The following is a 23,456-nucleotide window of genomic DNA, read 5'->3' on the forward strand; positions in this document are numbered from 1 at the left end:
GCAAGAAAATCAAAACAAAGAGAGAAGGACAAATCATACCAACTATTTAGAAACAAAATTAATAGCTGTCCCTTTTTGCTCTCTGTCATTCACCATGTAAAGCATTGATTACTTGCCATTAAATTTGACTTATACTCATGAACAAGGCTAATTCTGCCACCTCTTATTTCTTATTTGTGAAGTTCTAACATATAAAGGCATGCACTTTGTCATTCCTTTGAAGTAAGCTCGTTTTGCCTGGATTATCATTGGCCTAAAATCGCTCCAAGCAAATCCAAGTTTGCATAGTTTTGGTTTGACTCAGTATATGTGGTTTCTAGATTTCCTTGATTAATTGCAAACTGCTCCAAAAGAGAAGTAAATGATGGTGCTTTATCAAGTGCATTCAGTGGTGAATAACCACTAAACTGTGCATAACAGCTTGCCAGTAATGATTGTCTCTCATTCATATCCCCAAGTGCCACAGATGTTGGAGTTAGAACTGACATGTTACCATCCAGTGTGCCCTTTCTTGCATTACTTGTACCTTGAAATTTACCTCCTTCTTGTAACAATGAAGTAGACTTAACAGGAGCATTGTTTCTATACATAACAGATGAATGTTGTGACCTTGGTATTCCTGGGTTCAAATCTCCATTTGTTGTAGGGGACCTCCCAGTCAAAACAGAGCTTGATTGTATGGTACTTGACAAAGACATATTTAAGTTTGGATTCATCAGAAAAGAATCTCTGTCTGGGGGATTCATATTTTGAGAGGCGTTTGGCAAAACACCTCTTAGAAGACTGGCTTGGCTAGATCCCAAATTTTGCTGCATGCCATGAGAGAGATTTCTTTCTGTTTGGGTATTATTGCGGTGGTAAAAAGGGAAGGAGTTTCTTTGAAGATAATCATCATGATTGCTTGAGTCAGCTACAGGAGTGGAAAAACGAGGTTGGTATTCTTGAAAGTCAGCTACTTGACATTGGTATTGTGTATCAGAGTTGAGGAATGCTTGGCTCTGTAAAGGTGGCATTGAGTTTTGGCGTTGGTATTGTGGTTGTGACCTAGAAATGGAGTATCTTGCTAAATCAGGTGAGGTAAGTGGTGTGACTAACCGTGTTCCTTGTGTTGTAGGTACAACTGGCTGGCTTGAAAACTTTTGGGAATATAACTGTTGAACTTGCGATGGTAGATGGGATAGTTTTGAAAGTAAAGAAGGTGCTTGTTGGCCTGTTGAACCAATGGAATACTGGGCTGCATGCTGGTGTGGAAACTGCTGGTTTACATCACTTTGACTGTTAATATAAGGTGCAACTTGCTGTGCTTGTGCACGCCGCGTCTTCAAACGGGCAATCTCTTTCAGCTGATCCGATTTAGAGTGGTGAGTTCCTGGCTGAGTTTCAGGCACCTGACCTAAATCATCTTCCCATCCTGGCACAGAAGCATTGGTCTGATGCTGTGGAGGTCCTCCTTCCTCATGAAAACGTTGGAGAATATGATCAAAATAGTCTAGTTCTTGTATGTACTCTTTACGCCCTGGTAAGCTAAATTTAGAATTGGATAGTTGTTTCAAGCCATTGGCTAAAGACTCTGAGCCATCATTAGAATGTGTGGGTTCCTCGCAAGAAACAACTGGAGTAGAGGCTAACCTTCGAACTTCACCGGCGTAAGCCTCTGAGCCCATTGCGATTCTAGACCCATCGTGTAAGTACGAGGGCTCTCTCCCACCAAAGGAGGACTTGTGTACTTGTACCGATGTATGATCCACTTGGTGGGGCTGATTAATTGATGAAATCGATTTGGAACCTTCCTGACCTGGTAGAAGGACACCGTCTGGTCTCTGAAACTTGCTTGAAACGCACTCTCCTCCAAGGCCGATGCCAACATCGTTCGAAGGCGCAAAAGAGTTCAGGGCATTGTTCTTATTTTGCTTAGATTCTCTCTTTTCTAGTAGGATTTTCTCCTGGCAGGATCAGAGTAAAATAAACCAGCGTTAGCGTAACCTACATTAAGGGCAAGTGTGTCGCGCAGAAGTTGCAAACTAAACAATTGGGTACCGTTAACAACAGACTGGCATATCTAAGCTTATAAATCTGTATCTTAATAAATGACCATCAGAATCGCAGGGCTGCAAATAATTTCCCGGCTGGCGCCAGTCAAATTGTCCGGTCAAACCTATTTTTGCTCGGACATATCCCATTTTTGGCCGGACAAACATCGATTACGTCTTATCGCTATAAAAGTACCCCCTCACCCCTTCACATGATGTTTTAATATGAAACAAGTAAATTTTCAAAGCATTTATTGTACATGAGCATCGATCTCAATGCAGGAAAAGTGGTACGCATGATACAGCAAAATCAGTATCACATTTGTGCCTACTACTATTGCTTGAGTTCTACGTCTTATACACTGTATACGGTTAGTTAAGAAGTTGATGAAATTGACTGAGGCTTGCAATCTAGTTGATTTTAAATGTTGCCAGAAACAGGGACGCTCTTTCCCTAAGATGCGTGATTGAACTTTTAAAATACAGTAATGGAAGAGTTTTTTTAGACATCCGTAGCCTGTCCACAGAAGACCCTCTATTTTCTCTTAAAAGTCCGTTGAGCGCGGGTGATAAAATATAAACCGCAGGGGATTTATTGACCGCCAGCGCAAGTGGGTGGTGGTGGGGAAAGATAAATATTCATATTCTTTATTTTTTCTTTCTCACCAACGTTTTTGGAAAGAATGAAAAGAAAAATAAAACGTCTGTTTACAGGCTAAGACATCCGAGGACATCATCTTACGAAAACGCGGTTTGGACATATAACAAGGGAACACCCGGATGCACTGGAAAGGGTTTTCGAAGACGTTGATGACTATGTTCATTAGGGACGGACCATTAGAAAAGTTATGGGGGGGGAGGGGAATTTTCGAGCCGCAGGAATTTTTTTTCGTTATCAAATTCTTGTATGATTTTTTTTCAGGCCCTTGCATGAATATTTCTTAGGGGTTAATTGGCGTGCAAGAATTTTTTTAAATTAAATTTTCCCTTGCGCGAATTTTTTTTTTGTACTTCGACCGCCCCCCCCCCCCCCCCATAAGTTTTCTAATGGTCCGTCCGTTAACTGAAGTCGTTACATACCACATTGACAACATTTATAAAGGATTATCGCAAATACAATTTCTTTCTAATGCATTGTGTTTCGACCTGTCAACGGTGAAACTTACTGCATTTTTGCTTCAGTCAAGTTTGAGAAGAATTTTTCAAATATTTCTGATATAAACGACCCACGCATCATGCGTGACACGTAACACAATGAAATCTGCGGTCAATCGTTTGAGATAGACCAGGTAAAGTTTACATGTTGTCATATGTGAATTTACTGCTAAAAAGGTTTGTTTCCCTGGAAAATAGAATGTTTAGTTAATCGCGGTATTTATAGCTTAAGTGATTAACACGGAAATGTCTACGAGTAGACAAATGAATGTAAACTTGCTTTCTTGTTATTGTTATTTTCACTCTTAAATTTTGAAGACAAAGGGTGCCATGACCCTTGTATCGACACTGAGAGGTTTTTTTGTCCTTCTCACATCATGTTTACAAAACCCACATGGACTAATAATAAAGTAATTCACACCCGTGAATGGTACACATTTGTAAGACCAGCTAATTTGCGGTGACGACTTGGTGAATGACAAAGCCACGACAGCCGGAAATTTTATGACTACTAAAAAGTTCTTGGTCTGGTAGTTAAGTATCCGTCTTTTCCCCTCCTTTTTCACAAACGCCAATAATATTGAACCTTTAAATAATTAAAACTTGAAACTCTAAATTTTTTCCTTACCAGCGTAGACGACCGGACAAAACCTATTTTTGACCGGACATTGTCCGTTGACCGGGCGTTATTTGCAGCCCTGATGAGAACATCAGTTGAAATCGGTTACCTACAAAACAAATCCCCTAAGCAACAAAAAAGTAAGAAAACACACCTTAAGAATGTGCCGGATGGTATTCGCTGATTTGTCAAGCCCGTTAGGTAGTTGCTGTTGCGATTCTACCTTGCCTTCGACGTCTTTTTCTTTTCCTGCCTTTCCGTTCACGTTCATTAATCGATTGCAGCTATCCAAAGCACGCTTGTGTAGTTTCATTGCCTCCTGTGTCTCTATGTCACGTACGGCTGCTAAGAACTGTGTATGTTTCCTTGCGCAGTGACGGTCATGTTTTCTATACCTGCTGAAACGCTGCCGAAGCCTGTTTATCGCCGCTTGATGAGTTGAATGTCGTCGTGAGGTCATTCCGGAGGCTCGAGAACCCGTTTCGTTCATGCTCTAAATTTTAGTCAATAAACATCATTTCCCAAAAATTCACGCTAAAAATCTCTGAAATGCGAAAGTGGCGACTAACGAGTGCATTTTACTCCGAGGGAAGACGGCAATCACATACAGAACTGTGTCTCTGTGTCGAGGCTTGATCGCTGGGCGTTCCGACAACATTGGCCGACTGGTCAGTATCTCATGTAAGACTCCATATTAGGGCCATTTATACGAGGAAAAAAAGACGCAAACTGTACCATTTATACGAGCATGTCTTATCTAATAAGACGCGTCTTAGCTAAGCCGCGTCTTATTTTAGACGAAATGTGCCGTTTATACGGAAAGTTCGCGTCTTATTTAAGACGCGTCTTATGTAAGACGCGTCTTATTTTTCCTCGTATAAATGGCCCTAATATGTCCCCAATATATATAAAAGTTTCCCTATGTTTCTATGCATTCCCCTGTTTTCCCTACATTATCCCTTGTTTCCCGTGTTTTTCTACGTTTTCTCCTGGTTTCCCATGTTTCTATGTTTTTTCGTGATTCTCCCCGTTTTGCCGTGTTTTACTACCTTTTCCCCAGTTTTCCCCTCATTCCCCATGTTTTTCTATGTTTCTCCTTCATTCTCCCTGTTTTCCCGTGTTTTTCTACGTTTTGCTAAAATTAACAGTTAAAGCTCGTGTCGAAATCTACTTTCGAAGTCTCGGAGAAATGGAAAATTCGCTCGATTTGTAAATGTAGTATAACAACGTAAGAAGCACGCGTGCTTCGCGCAAAAGGATTGCAAAATATTTTGAAAACTGACTGTTTTGTAGTCTACTCTATTTCTGATTCCTTTTCTTACACTTTGAGTTCAGTTACATTTTTTCAAAAGGCGAATCGCAGCAGCTTTTATCCGTATATTGCAGGAGTCTTGCAGAGTTCACAAGTTTAAAAACAATATCAAAACAATAAGCGTTTCTTCTTCTTCTTTTTTCTTTACTTATATATAGGAAAACCTTGCCATCCAACAGCTTGAACACAACTAGAGAGAAACAAGATAAGTGAGGTTAAAACGGGTGGGAACTGTAAGAGATCGGAAAGGGGGAAAGTTGCGATGGAAATTGGTAGACAAATGGGGGTTTAAATTTGTGGATTGGTACCGCTTAGGGTGCTAAAACTTAAAATTACTGATTAGGATAAAGATTTATGTAAATACTTTCAAACAGTCGTTGAGAAGAAAGTGTTCGGAAATAATTTTTATTACTATTGAAATTTTGCAGTGCCAGTTATATAATTTGTTATGTTGAATTGGTATTGTAGAAATTATTTTGTTTTGCTTTTGCCCCCCTCACCCCCCCGCTCCCTGCCATCACTTTTATCATTGTCCATCCCGAGTTAATGTGGATTGACAGTCTGGCTTTTCCCACGTGTAAATTTCATACATTGTAAACAACACCGGGAAACTCACATCTTCTTCCTCATTTCGTGAAAGAAAGCACAGATAAACGTGCATGTTTGACAATCAGACTTCTTTGACTCTTTCCATAGTCATGAAGTAAAGTTAAACTTTGATTTTCGTCTCCACGTTGGAAAGTTCGAAGGATCTAGAAACAAGAGTCTGTCATTGAAAGATCTTCCTCTTAAAAAGCTTTTTATTCCAAGTAAGTTTAGACTAGCGAATTTACAAAGGACCTTGCCCGAGTTTTCCCGATTTTGATACAGTTAAACCTGTATATAACGGACACTGTCACTATGTCTGATCACTGGTAGTGGTCTAATGGCCCCACCGTTTTAGATTTTCCACTTTTTCTGGAAATTTTCCAGTAGAACGAACCGACGAAACGTGTTCAATTTATCGACGAACCGGAAATTCCGGACATTGCGACCAAAATACAATGGAAAGCGGACCATGAGAAAACTTACGGGGCGAGGGGGTGAGGGGGCGAAGCACACAAAAAATATTCGCGCAAGGGAAAATTAAATGGAAAAAAATCATGCACGCCAATTAAACCTAAAAAATATTCATGCTACGGCCTAAAAAAAATCCATACAAGGAATTTGATAACGAAAAAAAAATTCCTGCGGCTCGAAAATTCCTCACTCCCAAAACTTCTCTAATGGTCCGTCCCTAACTATTTTCACACCTTCAATTAGCAAAGAATCCTTTTTATTGACACATACCGAATTACAAGATCAAGATAAATTTTGAAAGAAGACCACCTGAGGTCCTTTTTTACCAAGCCTCCATCGAGAGAACAAGTGAGTAGTTTTTCTCTGTATTTAACGACAATTCTTAACTTTTTGAAATGACTCCTGGGTTCCAACCATTCACAATTCTTGACTTATTCAAAGAACGAAAGCAGAGGTCTAGAAAACCCTTTCATCTATTGTCTGTTCAAAATGCCCCGTGGTAACCTTGTTTGAATGAACAATGCAACATGTCGCAAATGTTATTGTTTGATGTTGTATATATTACTTTGTTTGCAGCAGTCACTTTACAGGAATTACACACCTTATCTTGTGATATTTATATCAACCGTTTACAAGGTAAATTCAGTAATTTAGCGTTCCTAGTTTAATCTAAATGAGCGCGAGGATATTCCAGGTCATTCCAGTTAATCTGAAAAAGTACAAACCGCCATCTACAATACCCTGCGAGCACTGAGGTCTTTCAAAACACTTATCTAGGAAGATCGAAGGGCCTCTGCTCGCAGGATGCATCTATAACCGCCTTACAACAAAATACTTTAAATATCAGACTTGAATTAAAATAGATTGTCTATGCAAGGACAACTTGTTCGTGCTAAAGGGCCTTAGGTTCGGCGTCAGGGCGTCTGGCGTATCATTACCCTTTGAAGATCGGTCGTGTCCGAAGGGATTTTATTGGGATGGTCTCTACGAATGCGATTGATCCCAGGGGTACAGGGTGAAGAAGGGTCATGTTATGAAACCCTTGATTCTCATTAAATTCACAGCTAGCCTGCGTGACAGAATCGCTTTTTGTTTATAAACAGCCGGTGTATTATACAAGAAAGCCGTTATGTGGGTTAAAAGCATTATTGATTTTGAGAGATTTTTCTTTCTAGACATTCCCTGTCTCAAAATAAATCTCACATTAATATTTATGAGTTCCTCAAGCAACGAATTCACGCATTAGTATGAAAACTCAAAAACAGATATTCCTGTGGGTTTGCGGCAGCCCTATTCGTGCCCGTAAAAAGAAACACCAACATGACGTCACCCCGGGTGGGGGAAAGGTACCTCCCGACCCTTAAAAAGAAAACGGAGATAGAGATGATCGCGCAGCTGTTAATACCAAAGGGGTTCAGTCAAAGACCATCATCGCAACCCAGACATCCCTGGGATCAATGTCCTATTATAACCCCCATTTAAAAGTCCTACCATTTATAGGTCCGTCTACCCATAAACAAAAAATGACATTCATTTCTACCCCCACCCCCCTCCAAATTCTTGCCTCCCCGTAGCTTGCATTGAAATGGGTGACTTTTTACGACGTTTGAAGCGATCAAATTCAAAAAAGTATTTTGAGAAGAACTGCTATGTACCTAACTTTAAAACACTTTTTTAGTCCAGTTATAAGCCCACCCCCCCCCCCTACCTCCCTCCCCCTTTCCCGAATACAGGGCTTATAATCCGATCCAAGAAAGGATAAAGGGGCTATCCTCTCTTGTCCGAACTTAACGGTATTCGCAATTTGGCGGCGGGAAACATACCCTGTAGACCAAGGATAGGCGTTTAGTTGAATCCCGTGTCAAGTTTTCTTTTGATAATGACGACGTCTAACTAAGGTTCCTTGTTGATTGTTGGTGCCAAAAAGATTGCTGCTGTGGAGAAACGGTTTAGAAACTAAGCAAGATAACAAGAGTTTTTATCCTTTTCCGATAACTTTGATTTGTCTTCATCGTTGCTTTCTTTTGTTCCTGATGAACCGATTTGTATGGTCATTTTGCAGACTGACGATGAGCGATCGCAAAAGAATAAGACTGTCTGTGACCAGCACACCATCCACCCACACCACAACATCAACCACAACATCTACCCACACCACCACATCGACCTCAACATCCACCCCTACCATTCGCCGCCCTATACCTATTCGCCCCTGGCCCATTCACTCCACCCTACCAATAACCACTTCATCCACCACCACAAGCAACACACGACCACCACCCCCACCACCACCACCATCATCATCGTCATCATCGTTTTCACATCAAATCATTTACACACCCCCCACAACAACCACCGGTCAAATATCACTCACTCGTATCAGCACAAATCCCAACCAGCGCTTAATGACCATAAGATTACAAATGCCATGCCCTACACAAACTCTACACATTTATTCAGCCTCCATACCCATAGAATTTCCTCCACCACCACGACCATTATCAAGGACAACGTTTACGCAGACAACAACTCAGACGACAACTGAAAAAGAAGATAAAAGTACTCAGACCGACACCGTGTAAATATTGTAAATAGTGCAAAAAAATCTTGTGAATACCTAAAAATGTAAATATTGTAAAAAAAAAAAATGAGAACGACAAATTGTAAAATAAGCATGTTCTGTTCTGTTAGCAGCATTTTCACTATATTTCTGATGTGTGTAAATTTAATTTCTATTTGCCTTTTACAAAAAAATTGTTATTATTTATTTTTGCTACAAAAGTTGGTTATGTTTTAATGGCGATTTACGTATGTTCACTTAATGTGTTTTGTCAGGGATCAGACACGAGCTGGGGTAACCAATCCCTGGGGAGTGCCCCACAGAAGCATTAACTTGTCCTAAGGAATCATTATTAATAAGAAACTAATATTATTTATAATGAGTTAAAGAATCGTCGTGAAATTAAATTGAAGTGGTCAGAGATTTTCAGAAATATGTGTTTTCTTGTTTTTTTTCAGTAAAATACAAATGTTTAGAAGGGTCAATTATAATAAAGGGTAAACAGAACAGAACGATTTTCTGAAGTTTAATTATCGCATTTTACTTCCAAGGTAAACTATTCTTCGTAGAAAAAAGGAAACCTAAAATTTTCTTATTCAAAAATGTGATGTATAGAGCAATAATTAGAAATCGTCTCACTTTGGTAATTTACGTCAAATTTCATCAGTAACCGACCACTGATTCTTTTGGTGGGAGTATGTCGCCTGCGTCTCTAAACCCTGACCCTATTTTAAACCCCAAAAATCAATTTTTTCATCCCCCTTTTTTTAAGTTGAATTCGACAGATTTCAGACGTTTGAATCAAATGCCGTATTTAACTATTTTAGTCGACTAAACCAGGAATTAAGTTTCGTCTGCACATGTGAAATTCGACAGACTTTCGACGTTTGAACTGGGCCTTACTCTTTCTTTCTAATTCATTTGGAATTGAAACAACAAATCATGACCTTAATACACTCCCGTAGTTCCCTCGAAAACCATACCCGATTCAAAACCAAAATGGGCAAATTTTGGGGTCGAAATGTTGGCGGTAATTTTTTATTTGCGGGAACTTATTTTTGCGGATTGCCGGAAAAATCGCAAAAAGCGCAAAAATCAGAACCCGCAAAAATTTTTTGCCGCACGAGTATGTTGAGTGGCGTAAGAAACGTCAAGTTAATATAAAAATGCGAAAGTTCACAATGTTTATTAAGCCACAATGGCCCAGTCTTTAAAATACAACATTCTTAACACACTACTTTTGACACATAAGTTGGGCAGGCACACAATGAAAGTTTTTGACAAACTCGAAAATGCCTCTGTCAGAAATGGATTTGCTACAAATCTGTTGGACACCCCAAAAATCCAAGCCTTGCAACACACTTGAGAAATTATTCGTCACGCTGCAAAGGAAAGGATCAGAATAGTTATCTTATAGTTCTAATCCGTCTCATGGGGACGGCCACCCTGCGAGCAGAGCCTTTCCTTTTGCTCAGTTGTTTTTTGTCTTACAAGCGAATTAGTTTCTGAAGAAAACGTGGTGCTACGTCGGTGGGGGATCAAAGCCTAGAAACACTTGGTTTTATCAAACTGGTTGATAACACTGACTGGTTTACTACCGTAAGAAGCGCTAGCCCTTCGTCTGAGCGAATCACGACGAAGGGCTAGCGCTCGAGACGTCTGCTTCCCAATCCTTCTTACGGTGAGGGTAAATATACATTTATCAACCAGTTTGATAAAACCAAATATTTGTCTTACTCGAGAAAGGCTCTGCCGCATGAATCAGGTCACTTCGTTGTTAAGCATGCGCTGAATGCTGCCTGGATACAGTTTCAATCCCAGGCTTAATCAAGCCATCTGCTTGGGCAAATCATCTTTCCATTTTGGTTTCTAGGTACAACGGGCTCAGTTTTTACCATATCCGTTCATCAAAGAAACGGATGGTCGCCCTTGAAAACTAGTTTGATGAGAGAAAAGCGGATTGACCGGTCCAGAATTTGGGGTTTGTACGGAGATAAAAGAGGCTCTTCTCACAGGATGGGGACGATATGAACAATAACTGACTTTTACAACTTTTGGGTCTTTGGATGAAATTTTATGGTGCAACCATTCAAAAATTGTTCATAAGTCAGGTTTAATGCGTCTGCGTTATTTCCCGTCTTTAGGGAGGGACCATTTAATTTTTGTGCTGGGAGGGGGGCGTTGGGCAATTAGGAAAAACAAATGCTTAAAGATGAAATTTAGCAGAAAAAAATTATGCAAAAGTAAGCATGCGAAATAAAGAGAGTGATGCTGGCAAACACCGATGCTGAGAAAATTAAATTCATACTAAGAAGAAATTAGCCAGCATAACAGGCACTTTATGAGCCACGTGAGGCGAACGAGGCGTTTCGCGTGAAGCGCGAAACGAGTGCGAAGCGCAAGACGAGGGGAAGAGAAACAGCCCCATAACGGAGAAACAAATCCGCGCACGTAAAAAACTTCTAATACCTTTTGTTACACAATACCAATAGGCCTTGCCTGGCCTGAAGAGAATACTAATGGGGAAATAACACCTTATACAAAACCAGCAACGGCTAAGAGAAATCTTTAAGGAGACTCCCATTATATCTTATCGCAACGGAAAATCTCTTATCAGGAATACCTCCTCCCCACAAAAATTGATTGGTCCGTCCCTTATACTAGACGGCTCTGAAGTTGTCTGAGACATCTTACAGTAGTATAAATACTGCCATTGATTGAGTTTGAATCTACCGTTAGCCGGCTCACCTGATTGAAACTGAAGTGCACAAAATAGTGCTGTTAACACGATCATCTGGTCCCTAGGTTAGAAAAAAGAAACGATTTATCCGTCGCGCAACAAGAGAAAAAAGTCCACCTCACACCACCTAGCCTGCCTAGCCATAGAAAATTATCTATCAATTTAACGATACCTAAAGTAAAATCATAGTTTTGTGTGAAACCGAACTCTGTTCATTTAGTGTCACCGCTAGTTATTACTTACCACCTATCGAAATGATCCAGCCCCGGGTTTATCTGAAAGGTAAAATCGGAATTAAAACTAATACGGCAATCATGTTGGGTGTTACATTAGAAAGTCGATTGCACAAACTACCATAGTGAATTAAAAACGACAAATTACCAGATCGATTTCCGCCAGGCGGTTTTGTAGATAACTAACAAGTTCCTCTGCAAAGGCTCGTACCTGAGGATCGTTCACTTCCAGCTATTCAAAGAAAAAGTAGGAAACTTCTTTTAGCATAAGTTGTTCAAAAGACTACAGCGTAGACGGTAAAGAAATGTATCTTTGCTTGCGAACTGAAATTACCGTAAAAACTTGACTCTCAGCCATCTCTAGCCTCCCACGCAGGCGTTTTTAGGGGAGGGAAGAAATACGAGCTCCCCTAAAAACGCGTGCTAAAGCCATGTCCTTTAATAGCTGAAGGTGTGATATTTTTTGAGAAGGCACTCTTTTATTACAGATGTTTGGCAGTGTTACAATGTCAGAGAGTCATTTCCGTTAATATTCTAAACGCAACATACTGATAGGCCCGGTTCAAAGGTCGAATTTCACATGTGGCCAAACAAGTTATGCGAGAGTTGATGTGATTTTTTTGTTGCTTTTTTATCCCGGGGGAGGGGGAACTCCCTTTTATAAGCTACCTTATTACATGAAATTTTGGCAACATCAGTAATTTAGCAATTTAAAAAAATCTATATTTAGCGCCACTTTTATTAATTTTTTCGTGGAACTTTTGATGGATAACCAGAGTAACGGTGATTACCTCTTCAGTTTACTTGTAGATGAAAATAGACTACTACAGGAAGAACTAATAAAAATATTTTAGCTGAACAACAACCCTAAAGCAGCTGTGTTTTTATTTCTTTCCTGTACGGTCCTAGCTCCTCAGGTTCCTGACTCAGTGAAGTTTAATTTGGATTTTTAAAAAGACAAGTCATAAATTTGTATGAACCAAATAAAGCTCAAAAAACATTTTAAAAACGCTCCCTGCTGATTTTATGAACAAGCTTTATGTCGGAAACAACGTGAACAACCGATTTTGCGTCAAGTAAAAGAAAACAAATGGAGTAGAATTTTGTCATTTTGTTTGGACTTGACAGCGATCAAATGTTTTTAGTCTCTGTTCCATTGTTTTCACGCTCTTCCCTCATCGCCAAGCGTCGTCTGACGTGACATCTTGACCTTGCACAATGTAACGCGATACAGATCTAGACACCAAACAAGTGTCAAGTCCAAACAAAATGACATGTCATAAGCTATAATTAAGAATATTACAAGAATATTTTCAGCCTAAAATCGGCAGAAAAATAGGAATATTCAGCCTGGGCCGGTAATACAACTTTCTTATAAAAAAGACAGAGTGTACTGTAGTGAACGCTATTCACCACAAAGCACCGGAAATGTTAACACTTGAAGACACCCGCATATAAGAGCCGGGGGTGCCCAGCATTGATTGTTATGCAAAGACTAAGATTTCCTAGTCACCCAAAAAGCAAAAATAAGGCACCAGGGGCCAGAGGGTTTTACATGCACACAGCCCTGATACGTCTCATTGCATGCACAGCTGTGACTTTCCCTTCTAGCTATTTATCCAGGACAGACTAATGGTGCTTTCCAAAAGTCAGAACTAGCCAGCTGACCAATAGGTTTGAAAATAAAATTAGTTATAGAGTTTTCACGAACAACCCTTCACTGCCATAATGCTAATCTGGAATAACTTGATCTAACAATGGAATTCTAGTGGGAAGCCCCTCAAGTGTCCCCAAAAGGAGTTGTACCGGACACTGATGACATAAAACAAAACAACAAAAACCATGAAACAATACCAAACAGATTTTGCTCTGAACAGAAAGCAAAGAGGTCCTTTGTTTTATATTATCTGTCTCCAGTACAAGAAGTAAAAGCGGTGATTTCACCATCTGCAAACATTTCAAGCCTCTCAGATCTGCATTGTACCGAATTTGAAACAATGAACTCCAACTAAATTTATTTTGTATAGGCAAGTTTTAAATTTCATTAGAGCCAGCCTGCTGTTTGTTTTCCACCTCAGTAATTACTGAACTGTCTTTGGATTCCTCCAGTGTTCACTTCTTCACAGGCTCTGGCTCCTCTTCTGTTGCTTGGAAACTAAGTTCACTCTGGGACATCTTATCGTGTTCTCTCTTACGTGGAGAACAATACCCGTACAAAGTCTGTTTACTCATATTCATTGCCTCTGATAATTCGCCAACAAATTCAGCTAGCTCACTTGTAAGTTCTTTCCAAAGTTCCTCATCGAAATCAAAACATGTTTCTCTATTTTGCCCTCTCAGCCTCTCAAGTAAAACCCCTTTCGGTTTCTTGGTGATAAACAAGTAGCTCTGAAGCTGAATATAATCATATTCAGGACATGTAAAACGCCTCTTGCGGTTCTTTACTTCAATGACGGTATCCTCTGTCTCTTCATCAACTTTACCGCATACACACCAAGTAATACCATCATATTCCATGTCCCTGTAATACAGTTCAGGTACAAGCGGACGTTCGATTTCAAGTCCTTTCTCTTTTCCAAAATCTAACACTGCGTTCTTTTCGAGTTGCGTTCCTCGATCTTTGGTAATTTTGGACTCCACTGCCTCGACCACTTCTTTCTTTTCAACTCCTGTCTTAACACAGATCTCTTTCACGATGGATTCGACCGGTTTCTCCTCATTTTTGCACAGTGTTTTCACTTCCTCTGCAATTATTTGTTCCACGACATTTGCGTTGACCAACAATTGTTCCTCTTTGGTGCTTTTAAAGAGCTTTCCTTTCAGAAATGAGAGAATTTGGTGGTAAACCTTTCTCAAGGAGACATCACAGATTATTTTCCTGAGTACAAGACCGAAATCGACAAGTTCGACTTCCCCTTCCAGCGAGGGAAATTGAGTTTTCAATTCCTCGGTTTGTGTCAACAGATGACAAAGATCATCTTTAAATTGCAAAGCATGTGCAAAGCAAAACGACTGCTGATGCGATCGAAGCCATACTTCACGGAAAGTCCCTTGTCGTGATTGATATCTATGTCGTCCAACCGCACTGGCTACTTCACGCGCAAAAATCACAATTTTTCGACTCGAGTTTGCTGCTGATCTTGTCGCCATTCTGTTGTCGATTGTTGTCCGTTGCAGAAATGAACAAGTTTACTCTTACTTCCGGTATTTATACTGTTGAGCACAAAAAAACCTTCACCATGGTGGGTTTAAGTAGATATTTTTAAATTTTAATCAAGAAAATTTTCTGAGAGATAGCATTTAAATTGACCATAGCTTAGCGACAAGATGGGTAAAGGCATTATAATTAAAGAAGTATTTTAACTGTTTACTTCATCCCATATTGAACGTTGGTGCGCTAAACTTGTCTACTACCTACCCTACCCTAACAGGACCCTAACCATTCTATTTTTGTCTTTAGGGTGTGATTTATCATGTCATGGGCGCGTTTGGGCAAGCTATTAAAGGAACGCGGCAGATCCCTGAATCTCGTCACGTTCGCCATGTTGGTTGAAAAAGTACCATGAGAGAGTCGCATAAAAATTGAATCTGGTAGCTTAAAAAATAAAACCAGGAGGTCCGAGGATTTCAGCCATGGCAATATGTTAATGGGTCTACGTAGCAGAAACAGAAACTATCAAATGTGTAACGGCGTTGAAGTAAAAAGATTAAGGCCAGCCTCAGACGCCGTACTTTTCATGTGCCGAACCTATTAAACTGAATAAGTGTGACTTTGGAGCGACACTGGCGCGAAATCTGCCCGGGGGGGGGGGGGATACTCCCGCGAATTTTGGATAGGGGTGTGCCGCGAAGGTTCGTGAACCCTAACCCTATTTAAGGCCTAAGAAGGCGAAAACTGATACCCTTTTTAAGGCCCAAAGCCGAAAAATGACGCCCTATTCAAGGAAAAAACAAACATGTGGCTTGAAGAGGCGTTACGTAGTATTTACCCGCTTAGCGGCTATAAAACTTCTGTTGCAAAATCATTTTGTTAATACTTAAACGGATACATCAAGTTTAAAATAAACCGTTCGTTTTCACACTCCAGTATTAGATAATACAATTAAGCTACCCTATCTAAGGACCACACCAGGGACACAGAAACAAAAGGGTAAACATCAGATCAGCACCTTCTCAGCTCATCATGCCATCCTCACCACACTAAGAAAGCCATTCCGTTCAGCTTAGCCCTTCGCCTCCGCCGTATCTGCTCTACAGACGCTAAGTTTAAACATCGCATTAATGAACTTAAAACATATCTCCTTGCTCGGGGTTATAATAATAATTTCCTAGAAAAACAGTTCCTACGCGCTGCTAATATTTCTCGTACTAACACGCTACCCCGGGAGGGGGAGGGGGGGGTACTGCCATATATGGGCTATATAGGCATGTGCCGCTGTGAAGGGTATGGTTTTCAAGCAGTTTACTCTAGGATAGGGTGTATAAATCAGAGCGTTTGGGTCTAGAATAGGGTATCATTTTTCAGGAAACTGATCAGTTGATTGAAGATTTTTTCTAGACTAGGGAAACAGCTACCCTATGATAGGGGGGATTTGGGGAGTTTACTCTAGTATAGGGTAGCAAAATTCAGCTGAACTAGCTCTGGTATAGGTTAAGGGTTCCAGGGTCCCAGCGGCACATCCCCACCAAGAAATTCCTAAAGTACCCCCCCCCCCCCCCGGGATAAGAGCCTATCCTTGTTATTAAGGTCTGGCAAAATAGGTTCTTGTATTTTGGGGTACTTATCGGCAATTTAGGCTAAGTAAGTTCTTAATAAGGTGCTTAATTTCGATAAAGGAGATAACTGATTATTGATTACCCCAAAGATAGTAAACTTGGGTTTGGTTCGTAAATATACACCGCCACGGCCGAGCTCCCCCGCTTATCTCGAGGTCTCGGGATCCGAACCCGCTTGATCTCGCTTGGCTAAACAGGTTCTTGTATTTTGGGGCATTTAAGTTGCAAATTTCTGCCAGGAGGTTCGTAATCCACTAGGTTCTTATATGCGGGTGTTTACTGTAACCATAAAGTCAAACTAAAAATAAATTGTAAATTATGGCGCCAAGGAGAATGGGAGAATGGGATTACGCCAAAAAAAAAAAAAGCTAAATGTGGTTTATATATGCTCGAGTACAAAAAATTTTCAAAGTATAGCACGGTGTTGAGAAAAGAAAATCTAAACTTATCAACCCTTGCTACACTCCCCTAGTTCGTTCGAGTTTTGATGATAGAGCGCATGCTCTCTGTATCCTAATTTTGACAAACCGCACTGTGAAAACCTCACAAGTACATTAAGTCCCAGTTCGTTTGTCGGTTTTCTGCCTTGCCGTGTCGGAAATCGTCATGTACTGCAAGACAGCGCAAATAGCTTGTTTCCTGTGTAACGTCAAAGTATTTTCTTTGGCGACGCATCTCAAAATAGTTCACGGGAGGAGTCAAAGCAGACGGCTCTCGACATGTCCTTACTGCGGGAAACCATACAAAGGCATAGACAGTTTTTTTAAACATCTGGTTAAACGCCATCCAACTAGGCCGCCACGCAATAACTAAAGTTTTGCTGTCCAATGATGAGAGGCATCGAGACGGGACAATCTTCTCGTAAGAATTACCTCTTGTAACTATGATACCTTCTGAGGACAGCTGTAATGTTTTTCTTGTAAAGGTTTTTAGAGGAGGAAACTTAAAATAAAATGCATACCACGTAAAGGCTAAGCCCACGCGACTGTACTCTAGCATTTTCGCTTGAAATCTCAATATTTTTTCGATATTTTTTCGCCCAAAAAATAGATAAAGGTTTGTGTCTCTCAAATTTGGCGCCAGCATTACCCGAGCGACTTTCCAGACTAAGTTACTTCTAAGCTAGCACTATAACAGAGTTATTCCGCTAGAAAGAATGACATTGCATCTTCTTACATATCACATTTACTACAGGAAAAACAATACAGTCACTCGAACAAAACTCAGTTGTGACAAATCGGTCTTTTTGTCTCCGAAATTTCGGAAAGGGTCTCATTTCCTGTCCTTCGCTTAAAAGCCTTTTATTCCGAGCGATACTAACAGTCTTTCAGCAAAAGATCAAGTTTCACATATCGCAGTTTCTAACTTTGCTGGCAAAACGGTTCGCTATTACATACGAGGTTTCCTTTAATAGAGTGTAGCTAAATGTCGTGGGTCGTGGGTAGTTACACACTCTTCGTTATATCGAGGTTCTTTTCCGGTGTAAAATGAGTGCTTAACGCGATACCTCGCCTCCAACATCTCGCACGAATCGCATGTTTAGTCTGCAGAAAAGGCATTTTTTTTGGACTGTGGGCGAGAAAGCACGTGGCTCCCGCGGGCCCTAATCCAAGGTTCGCATTGTACAATTGCGTCGCCAAGCCAGGCCAGGCTAGATACAAGATAGGAGACTCCAGGAAGCTCTCAGACACATAGTTAGCAAACCAAGTCCAGAAAGGGTAATGAAAAGCGAATGTTTAAAATTAGAGGCTCCTGAAATGGAAAAAAAAAGCCTGCTTAGTCTGCGAAGTAGCGACCAGCTCGTCTCAAATTTATAAAGAAGTACAAAAGCCCTGCTGTGGAAGGGGGCCGGGAAATTTTTTCTTTTTTGGATGAATGCTAAATATATATATATATATATATATATATATATATACATACAGCTGTTTGCAAAAATTTTAAACCTCTCAGATATATAAACATATATTGGCGTGATCTGTTAATATGGTAAGGTGTAATTTACCCATTGGCAAATACCCCTTTTTGAGGGGCTTATTTTCGGAGGGGCTTATCTACGGAGGGAAATTTGCGTTTCAAAATCGATTGGGCAAGCCTTATAGTTGGAAGGAAATTTACCGTTTTTGCTTTGTTTTACTTTGTATTTGAAGGCAATTTCCTAGTACAAGCCCCCCCCCCCCCCCCCGAGGGGGGGAGGTTTATATTTGGAGGGGCAATATAACGAAGGGTTTTTTGCGTTACGAGTTTGGGGGGCTTATATTTGGAGGGGCTTATACATGGAGGGGCTTATTTTCGGAATTTCACGGTATTGCTTTCTTTTGATATAAGAATGGATGCATGATGACGCAGTTACAGGCAAGTTGGGTCCAATTCTCAATCGGGCCTGATCAAAACAATTCGGACCCGATTATTTTAAATCGAGCCCGATTTCTTTGAGATCCCACCTGAGATAGATCGGACCCGACTGCTGCAATTCGAGTCCGAGTTATTGTTCGGGTCCGACTGGAACACCAGATATAAAAAACCACTAAAACCTATTTCTTATTCTTAAATGACTGACACGGCAATCTGAGAAGGCAGACTTTCATGAATTGACTCCAACTCGCCATACTTTTTTTCACCGATCGTAGCGATCAAGAGTACTAAACTACATTTTAAAAAAAACACTACGCAAAACCGCGTTATACTTTTTCCTAACACCACGCAGTACAGTGGAACCCCGCCATACGACCACCCCGTTATTGCGACCACTTTTTTGTGGCCCGAACAAAAGCCCACTCATTTTCTTATCTGAAAAGCCCGTTAATCCGACCACCCCGTTATTACGACCAACGACCACACCTTTGGGAGTCCTGGGTCGTTATTTTCTTTATAAAATTACCCCGTTAATACGACCAGTCAAAATGCTTGGTGGGGCTGCTGAATGAAAACAGACACAATCTGGAAAACAATAACCCATTACTGATATTTTATTGAATGTTCTTAGGCAAAGGTGTTAGTGGTTAGCATGACATCCGGTAAATTGTTGTGTGCGGTAAAAAGGATGCATGAATAAACAATACAAAAGATCTGAAAGACTTCACTTTGCAGCATTTCGAGGCTCTCAAAGTTATTTTGCCTTCTTGTTTCTGCCGCCTTCCACTGTGGCTTTTCTCTTCAAGTCCATTTCCTTTTCTTTTCTCCCAGAACTTTGAACTTTGTAATAATTGTGAAAGTGTTGTAAGCAACAATATAGAAAACAAATCACAAGCCCTTTCCTTTCATAACAAGGAACTGAAAGAAGTCAGTGTTTTTTCGCATTACTCGGTTTTGTTTACTGTTACATTGTTCAGTTGCATGCTTTTCGCTTTTCAACCTTAATACGACATTGACGTATGTGAGAAAAATCACGGGAAGCATGATCAAGTAACAGAGTACAGTAAAACGTTGTTTTGTAGCTATTGAAAAGACTGGGTTCACGTCATTTCGTTGCCAGTTGCTACCTGTTTTACGCCGGTATACACCACAGTGAACAATCATGGAGTCCACCTTGTTTACTATTTTAATGTTATTTTCCTTCGCCTTGAGTCCTGCAGAGATGCAGCAATGTTTTAATGTCACTGACCTTGTCAAAGGTCAGTGCACATTTTATAATTCAACTGTATTGAGCCCAAAAGAGCAAGTCAACAACGCAATTATTATTCGTCATTTCACGCCACTTTTTAGTTCCAGCTGCTCGCCATATGCCAGGATTTTAGTTTGTTCCACCTTTGTTCCTTTTTGTGTTTCTTCGCATCGCCAAGTTCAACCATGCCGCCACCTTTGTCTCGCCGTTAAGTCATCCTGTATCCACCATTTTCGCACAAGCAACATACCATGGCCATCCACACTGAACTGCACAAAACTGCCATCTCATCCTCAAGTCTGTATTTCTCCACCCTTGTCATCAACAACGCCTTCTCCTGTCTCTGTACCTGTGTCGTCGTCATCAGCATTTTCTCCGTCATTCAAATCACCGCCATCTTCAACACACGATGTAATCCTGGCAGTTTCATTACCTTTACTATGTTTAGCTGTTTTTCTACCTTTAATTTTGCTTTACGTCCGCCGACTTTTATTTCCACGCACTCAACCACCTGCATCAAACGGCGCTAGCGTCATTTTTACTCCAAACACAGCACCGCCATCACCGATTCCATCCTCATCATCAACGCCACCGTCTTCGCCACAACCATCGGCAACACCAACATCTACTCCACCTCCTCTTCCTCCAAAACTTCGTCTTCCCATTTACCAGAACACTGACAGGACAACTTTATACACGACTTTCATAATGGCGGACAGCTCGGGAAGAATGGTAACTACAACATCAGAGCGAGGCCAGTGAGGCCACAACAAAACAAACATGGCCGCGTTAGCAACGTTGGGCGCGTCGCTTCTCGAAGAAAATGATATTCCTGGCGCTTCACTTTGCGGCCGAAAACCCTCTGAATTGAAAAACGAAGAGCTAAAGTTTTGGTTGAAGTGTAGGGGTGACCCAGCGAAAGGCCTTAAAACGAAAGCAGAACTTGTAAAAAGGTGAGAAATCACTTTGTTTCCTTTGCCTTCGTCACTTGCAAGTCGTTGTCTTCGCCGTTTTGAAGTGAGTGCGTTTTTATTCCTTTCTCAGAGTGGAAGAGTACATCCGGTCTGGTAGAGATAAAAGTATTGTTGACCCTGATCCCAACGGGTTGTATACCAAAAGAAAGCAGCAACGAAGAAGTACACCGTCGGCATCAAGCATAGAACCATCACAAGGTGCGAGATTATTCTCTATACATTTTACTGCAATCTGTCTTGCCATTTTTGTAAGTAATTTATGTGCGCGTTTAAATTCAAAAATTGTTTCTTGTTGTCTCACAGATATCAGTCCTGTTACATATCCTGACAACGGATGGAGTACTTCTCTGACCAAAATGCCAATGTTCACTAAAGCAGAAATGAATGAACACATCACAAGATCTGGCAAGCACATAGCGAATAAAGACCATCATTCTGTTCCCACTTCACTGCGAAAGGCGAAAACATTTCTTGAGGACGAGTACCTTCACGAAATAATGGCAACCAGTGACCAGCATTGTTTTTATTTCAAAGCTAAATGCTGTCATAGCTTTAGGAAAAATGATCCTCCGCACTCATTGAAACTTGCCTTGTGTATTGTCAAAGGGGATGTTTTGGACAGCAACTGTACTTGTGTGGCTGGCAAGGTTGGTTTCTGTAACCATATCTCAGCCTTAATGCTAAAGATCTGCAAATTCACTCTGTTTGAGGCAAAATCCACAAAAGATCTATGTGAAGAGAAAGATGAAAATCCAGAGTTGGCATGCACATCCCAGCTGCAAAAGTGGCACAAGAAAGGTGGTGGAGAAAACATTTTCCCACAACCAGTCATGGAGGTTGTTGTGAAAAAGACTAGACTGGATGAGTCGAGCAGTCCACGAGGTGGTGCAGGTGTGAAATGCCTGCTGTATGAAGCACGCAAGCAGCCTAACTATGATCCTGTACGTGAAAATACTTTCAAATGTGAACTTTCCACACTTGACCCTAACATGGGTTTTGCTCAAATGAATGAAGGAACTTCAAGTACTGAGCTGGCAAGCTCTAAATTTGGGAAATGCCCTGTTGGCTCCATTTTGAGCTATCAGACATCATTCACTGAGTCAAACTTTTCTGCTGTGGCCAATTTGACCTCAGTACCAAGAAACAACACTCCAGTAAATGCCCAAGAACTTAATCATTATCCGAGATTTCCTTTGAGCAATGAAAATGACATGGTTGTACCAAGAGAGCTGAGTGACACTGAAGAGGCGTTAATCAAGGATTTAATTGTTGACGAGGACAGAATTCATTCAATAGAAAGTGCTACCAGGGAACAAGCAGGATGTGATGAATGGAAGACACAACGCACCTACCGCTTCACAGCTTCTAAATACCATCTTATCTCAAGGCGACAAAGAAATCATCAAAGTTTCGCTCAATCACTGATGCATCCCAAGCCCTTTTCATCAAAGTATGTAACACATGGCTTAAAGTATGAACCTATTGCCCTTCAGCAATATGAAAAGTTTATGTTCAACAGAAAAACCCCTGTTGCAGTTCTCAAAAGTGGATTTGTGGTGTCAAAAAGTTGTCCTGTGCTTGGTGCATCGCCAGATGCCAAAGTTGTTGACTTTGGATGTTCACTTTGCTTTGGGCTAGCCGAGGTAAAATGCCCTCACACAAAATTCCATGTCACACCCCTGGAGGCCTGCTCTGACCCCACCTTTTTCATGGAAAAAGTCAGTGATACGGAATGTAAACTTAAGAGGGACCATCCTTATTACGCCCAAGTTCAAGGACAATTGGGGGTTACTGGAGCCAAGTGGTGTGACTTTATCGTGTATACTGGAAAGGGGATTTATATTGAGAGAATACCATTTGATGCAGCCTATTGGCAAAACCTCAGGACTGAACTTCTTCAGTATTACTTTGAGCATTTTTTGAAATTTGCAGCAGCAGATTTTCAAAATTCAGCTGAAGCTCATTAGGTATTAAATGAACATTTCCTCAAAATGTTGCATGTTTCAATTGTGCACCTGGTGTTAAGATCCATTGCTTTAACATGTTTCAACTACTTGTGCACGAAAAAAAACTGTATTTTGACACATTTCCCATTTTATTATACTGATATTGTTTGTAAATTATATTGCTTACAAATAGCTTTATTTATCTTGCTGCAGGCATTCAGATTGTAGGGAAAGGTGCAAGTAAAAGCAGGTGCCAATTATTTTTTTGGCTAGCTATTATTTTATTTCTGGCTTTTTTATGTTCACTTTATTTTGCTCTGTTTCCCACTATCTGAATACCTGGAACAGGCTATTCATTTGTCTATCTTGGCAGTTTTGACAATGTATTTATTGGCCTGATTCAACAACACAAATCCTCCTTACAGGCCACCCTCTAATTATGGTTCTTTAT

The 23,456-nt window shown here is 40.6% G+C and overlaps 3 protein-coding genes across 4 annotated transcripts; 1 reads left to right on the forward strand and 2 right to left on the reverse strand.

Moving 5' to 3' along the window:
* Positions 1-245: 245 nt before the first annotated feature.
* LOC140925492 (uncharacterized) lies at positions 246-4,294 on the reverse strand. The gene is made up of 2 exons (XM_073375437.1): positions 3,959-4,294; positions 246-1,943 (listed from the first exon to the last, which is right to left on the reverse strand). Exons 1-2 carry the CDS (start codon positions 4,292-4,294, stop codon positions 246-248), a joined length of 2,034 nt encoding a protein of 677 aa, XP_073231538.1.
* A 5,612-nt stretch (positions 4,295-9,906) lies between these two features.
* LOC140925491 (uncharacterized) lies at positions 9,907-14,869 on the reverse strand. Of its 2 annotated transcripts, XM_073375436.1 has the most exons (5): positions 13,563-13,824; positions 11,857-11,940; positions 11,719-11,750; positions 11,484-11,536; positions 9,907-10,117 (listed from the first exon to the last, which is right to left on the reverse strand). In XM_073375436.1, exons 1-5 carry the CDS (start codon positions 13,653-13,655, stop codon positions 10,113-10,115), a joined length of 267 nt encoding a protein of 88 aa, XP_073231537.1. In that variant the 5' UTR covers positions 13,656-13,824; the 3' UTR covers positions 9,907-10,112. The 2 variants fall into 2 exon arrangements, with proteins under 2 accessions (XP_073231537.1, XP_073231536.1); XM_073375435.1 differs by having other exon boundaries at positions 11,857-14,869.
* A 5,996-nt stretch (positions 14,870-20,865) lies between these two features.
* Positions 20,866-23,026, forward strand: LOC140925493 (uncharacterized). Its single transcript, XM_073375438.1, has 3 exons — positions 20,866-21,038; positions 21,130-21,257; positions 21,363-23,026. The coding sequence occupies exons 1-3, from the start codon at positions 20,866-20,868 to the stop codon at positions 23,024-23,026; spliced, it is 1,965 nt and encodes a 654-aa protein (XP_073231539.1).
* The last annotated feature ends 430 nt before the right edge of the window (positions 23,027-23,456 follow it).

Source organism: Porites lutea, unplaced genomic scaffold (assembly GCF_958299795.1).
Source record: "Porites lutea unplaced genomic scaffold, jaPorLute2.1 SCAFFOLD_77, whole genome shotgun sequence".
Lineage (NCBI taxonomy): Eukaryota > Metazoa > Cnidaria > Anthozoa > Scleractinia > Poritidae > Porites > Porites lutea.

What these genes read in the sequence shown, in the direction of transcription:
- LOC140925492 (XM_073375437.1), bottom strand. Translation starts at nt 4,294, where the DNA reads ATGAACGAAACGGGTTCTCGAGCCTCCGGAATGACCTCACGACGACAT. An exon ending in CCATCCGGCACATTCTTAAG is followed by an intron (nt 1,944 to 3,958) that starts GTGTGTTTTCTT and finishes TGATCCTGCCAG; the next exon opens with GAGAAAATCCTACTAGAAAA.
- LOC140925491 (XM_073375435.1), bottom strand. Translation starts at nt 14,858, where the DNA reads ATGGCGACAAGATCAGCAGCAAACTCGAGTCGAAAAATTGTGATTTTT.
- LOC140925493 (XM_073375438.1), top strand. Translation starts at nt 20,866, where the DNA reads ATGGCCGCGTTAGCAACGTTGGGCGCGTCGCTTCTCGAAGAAAATGAT. An exon ending in AAAGCAGAACTTGTAAAAAG is followed by an intron (nt 21,039 to 21,129) that starts GTGAGAAATCAC and finishes TTCCTTTCTCAG; the next exon opens with AGTGGAAGAGTACATCCGGT. An exon ending in AAGCATAGAACCATCACAAG is followed by an intron (nt 21,258 to 21,362) that starts GTGCGAGATTAT and finishes GTTGTCTCACAG; the next exon opens with ATATCAGTCCTGTTACATAT.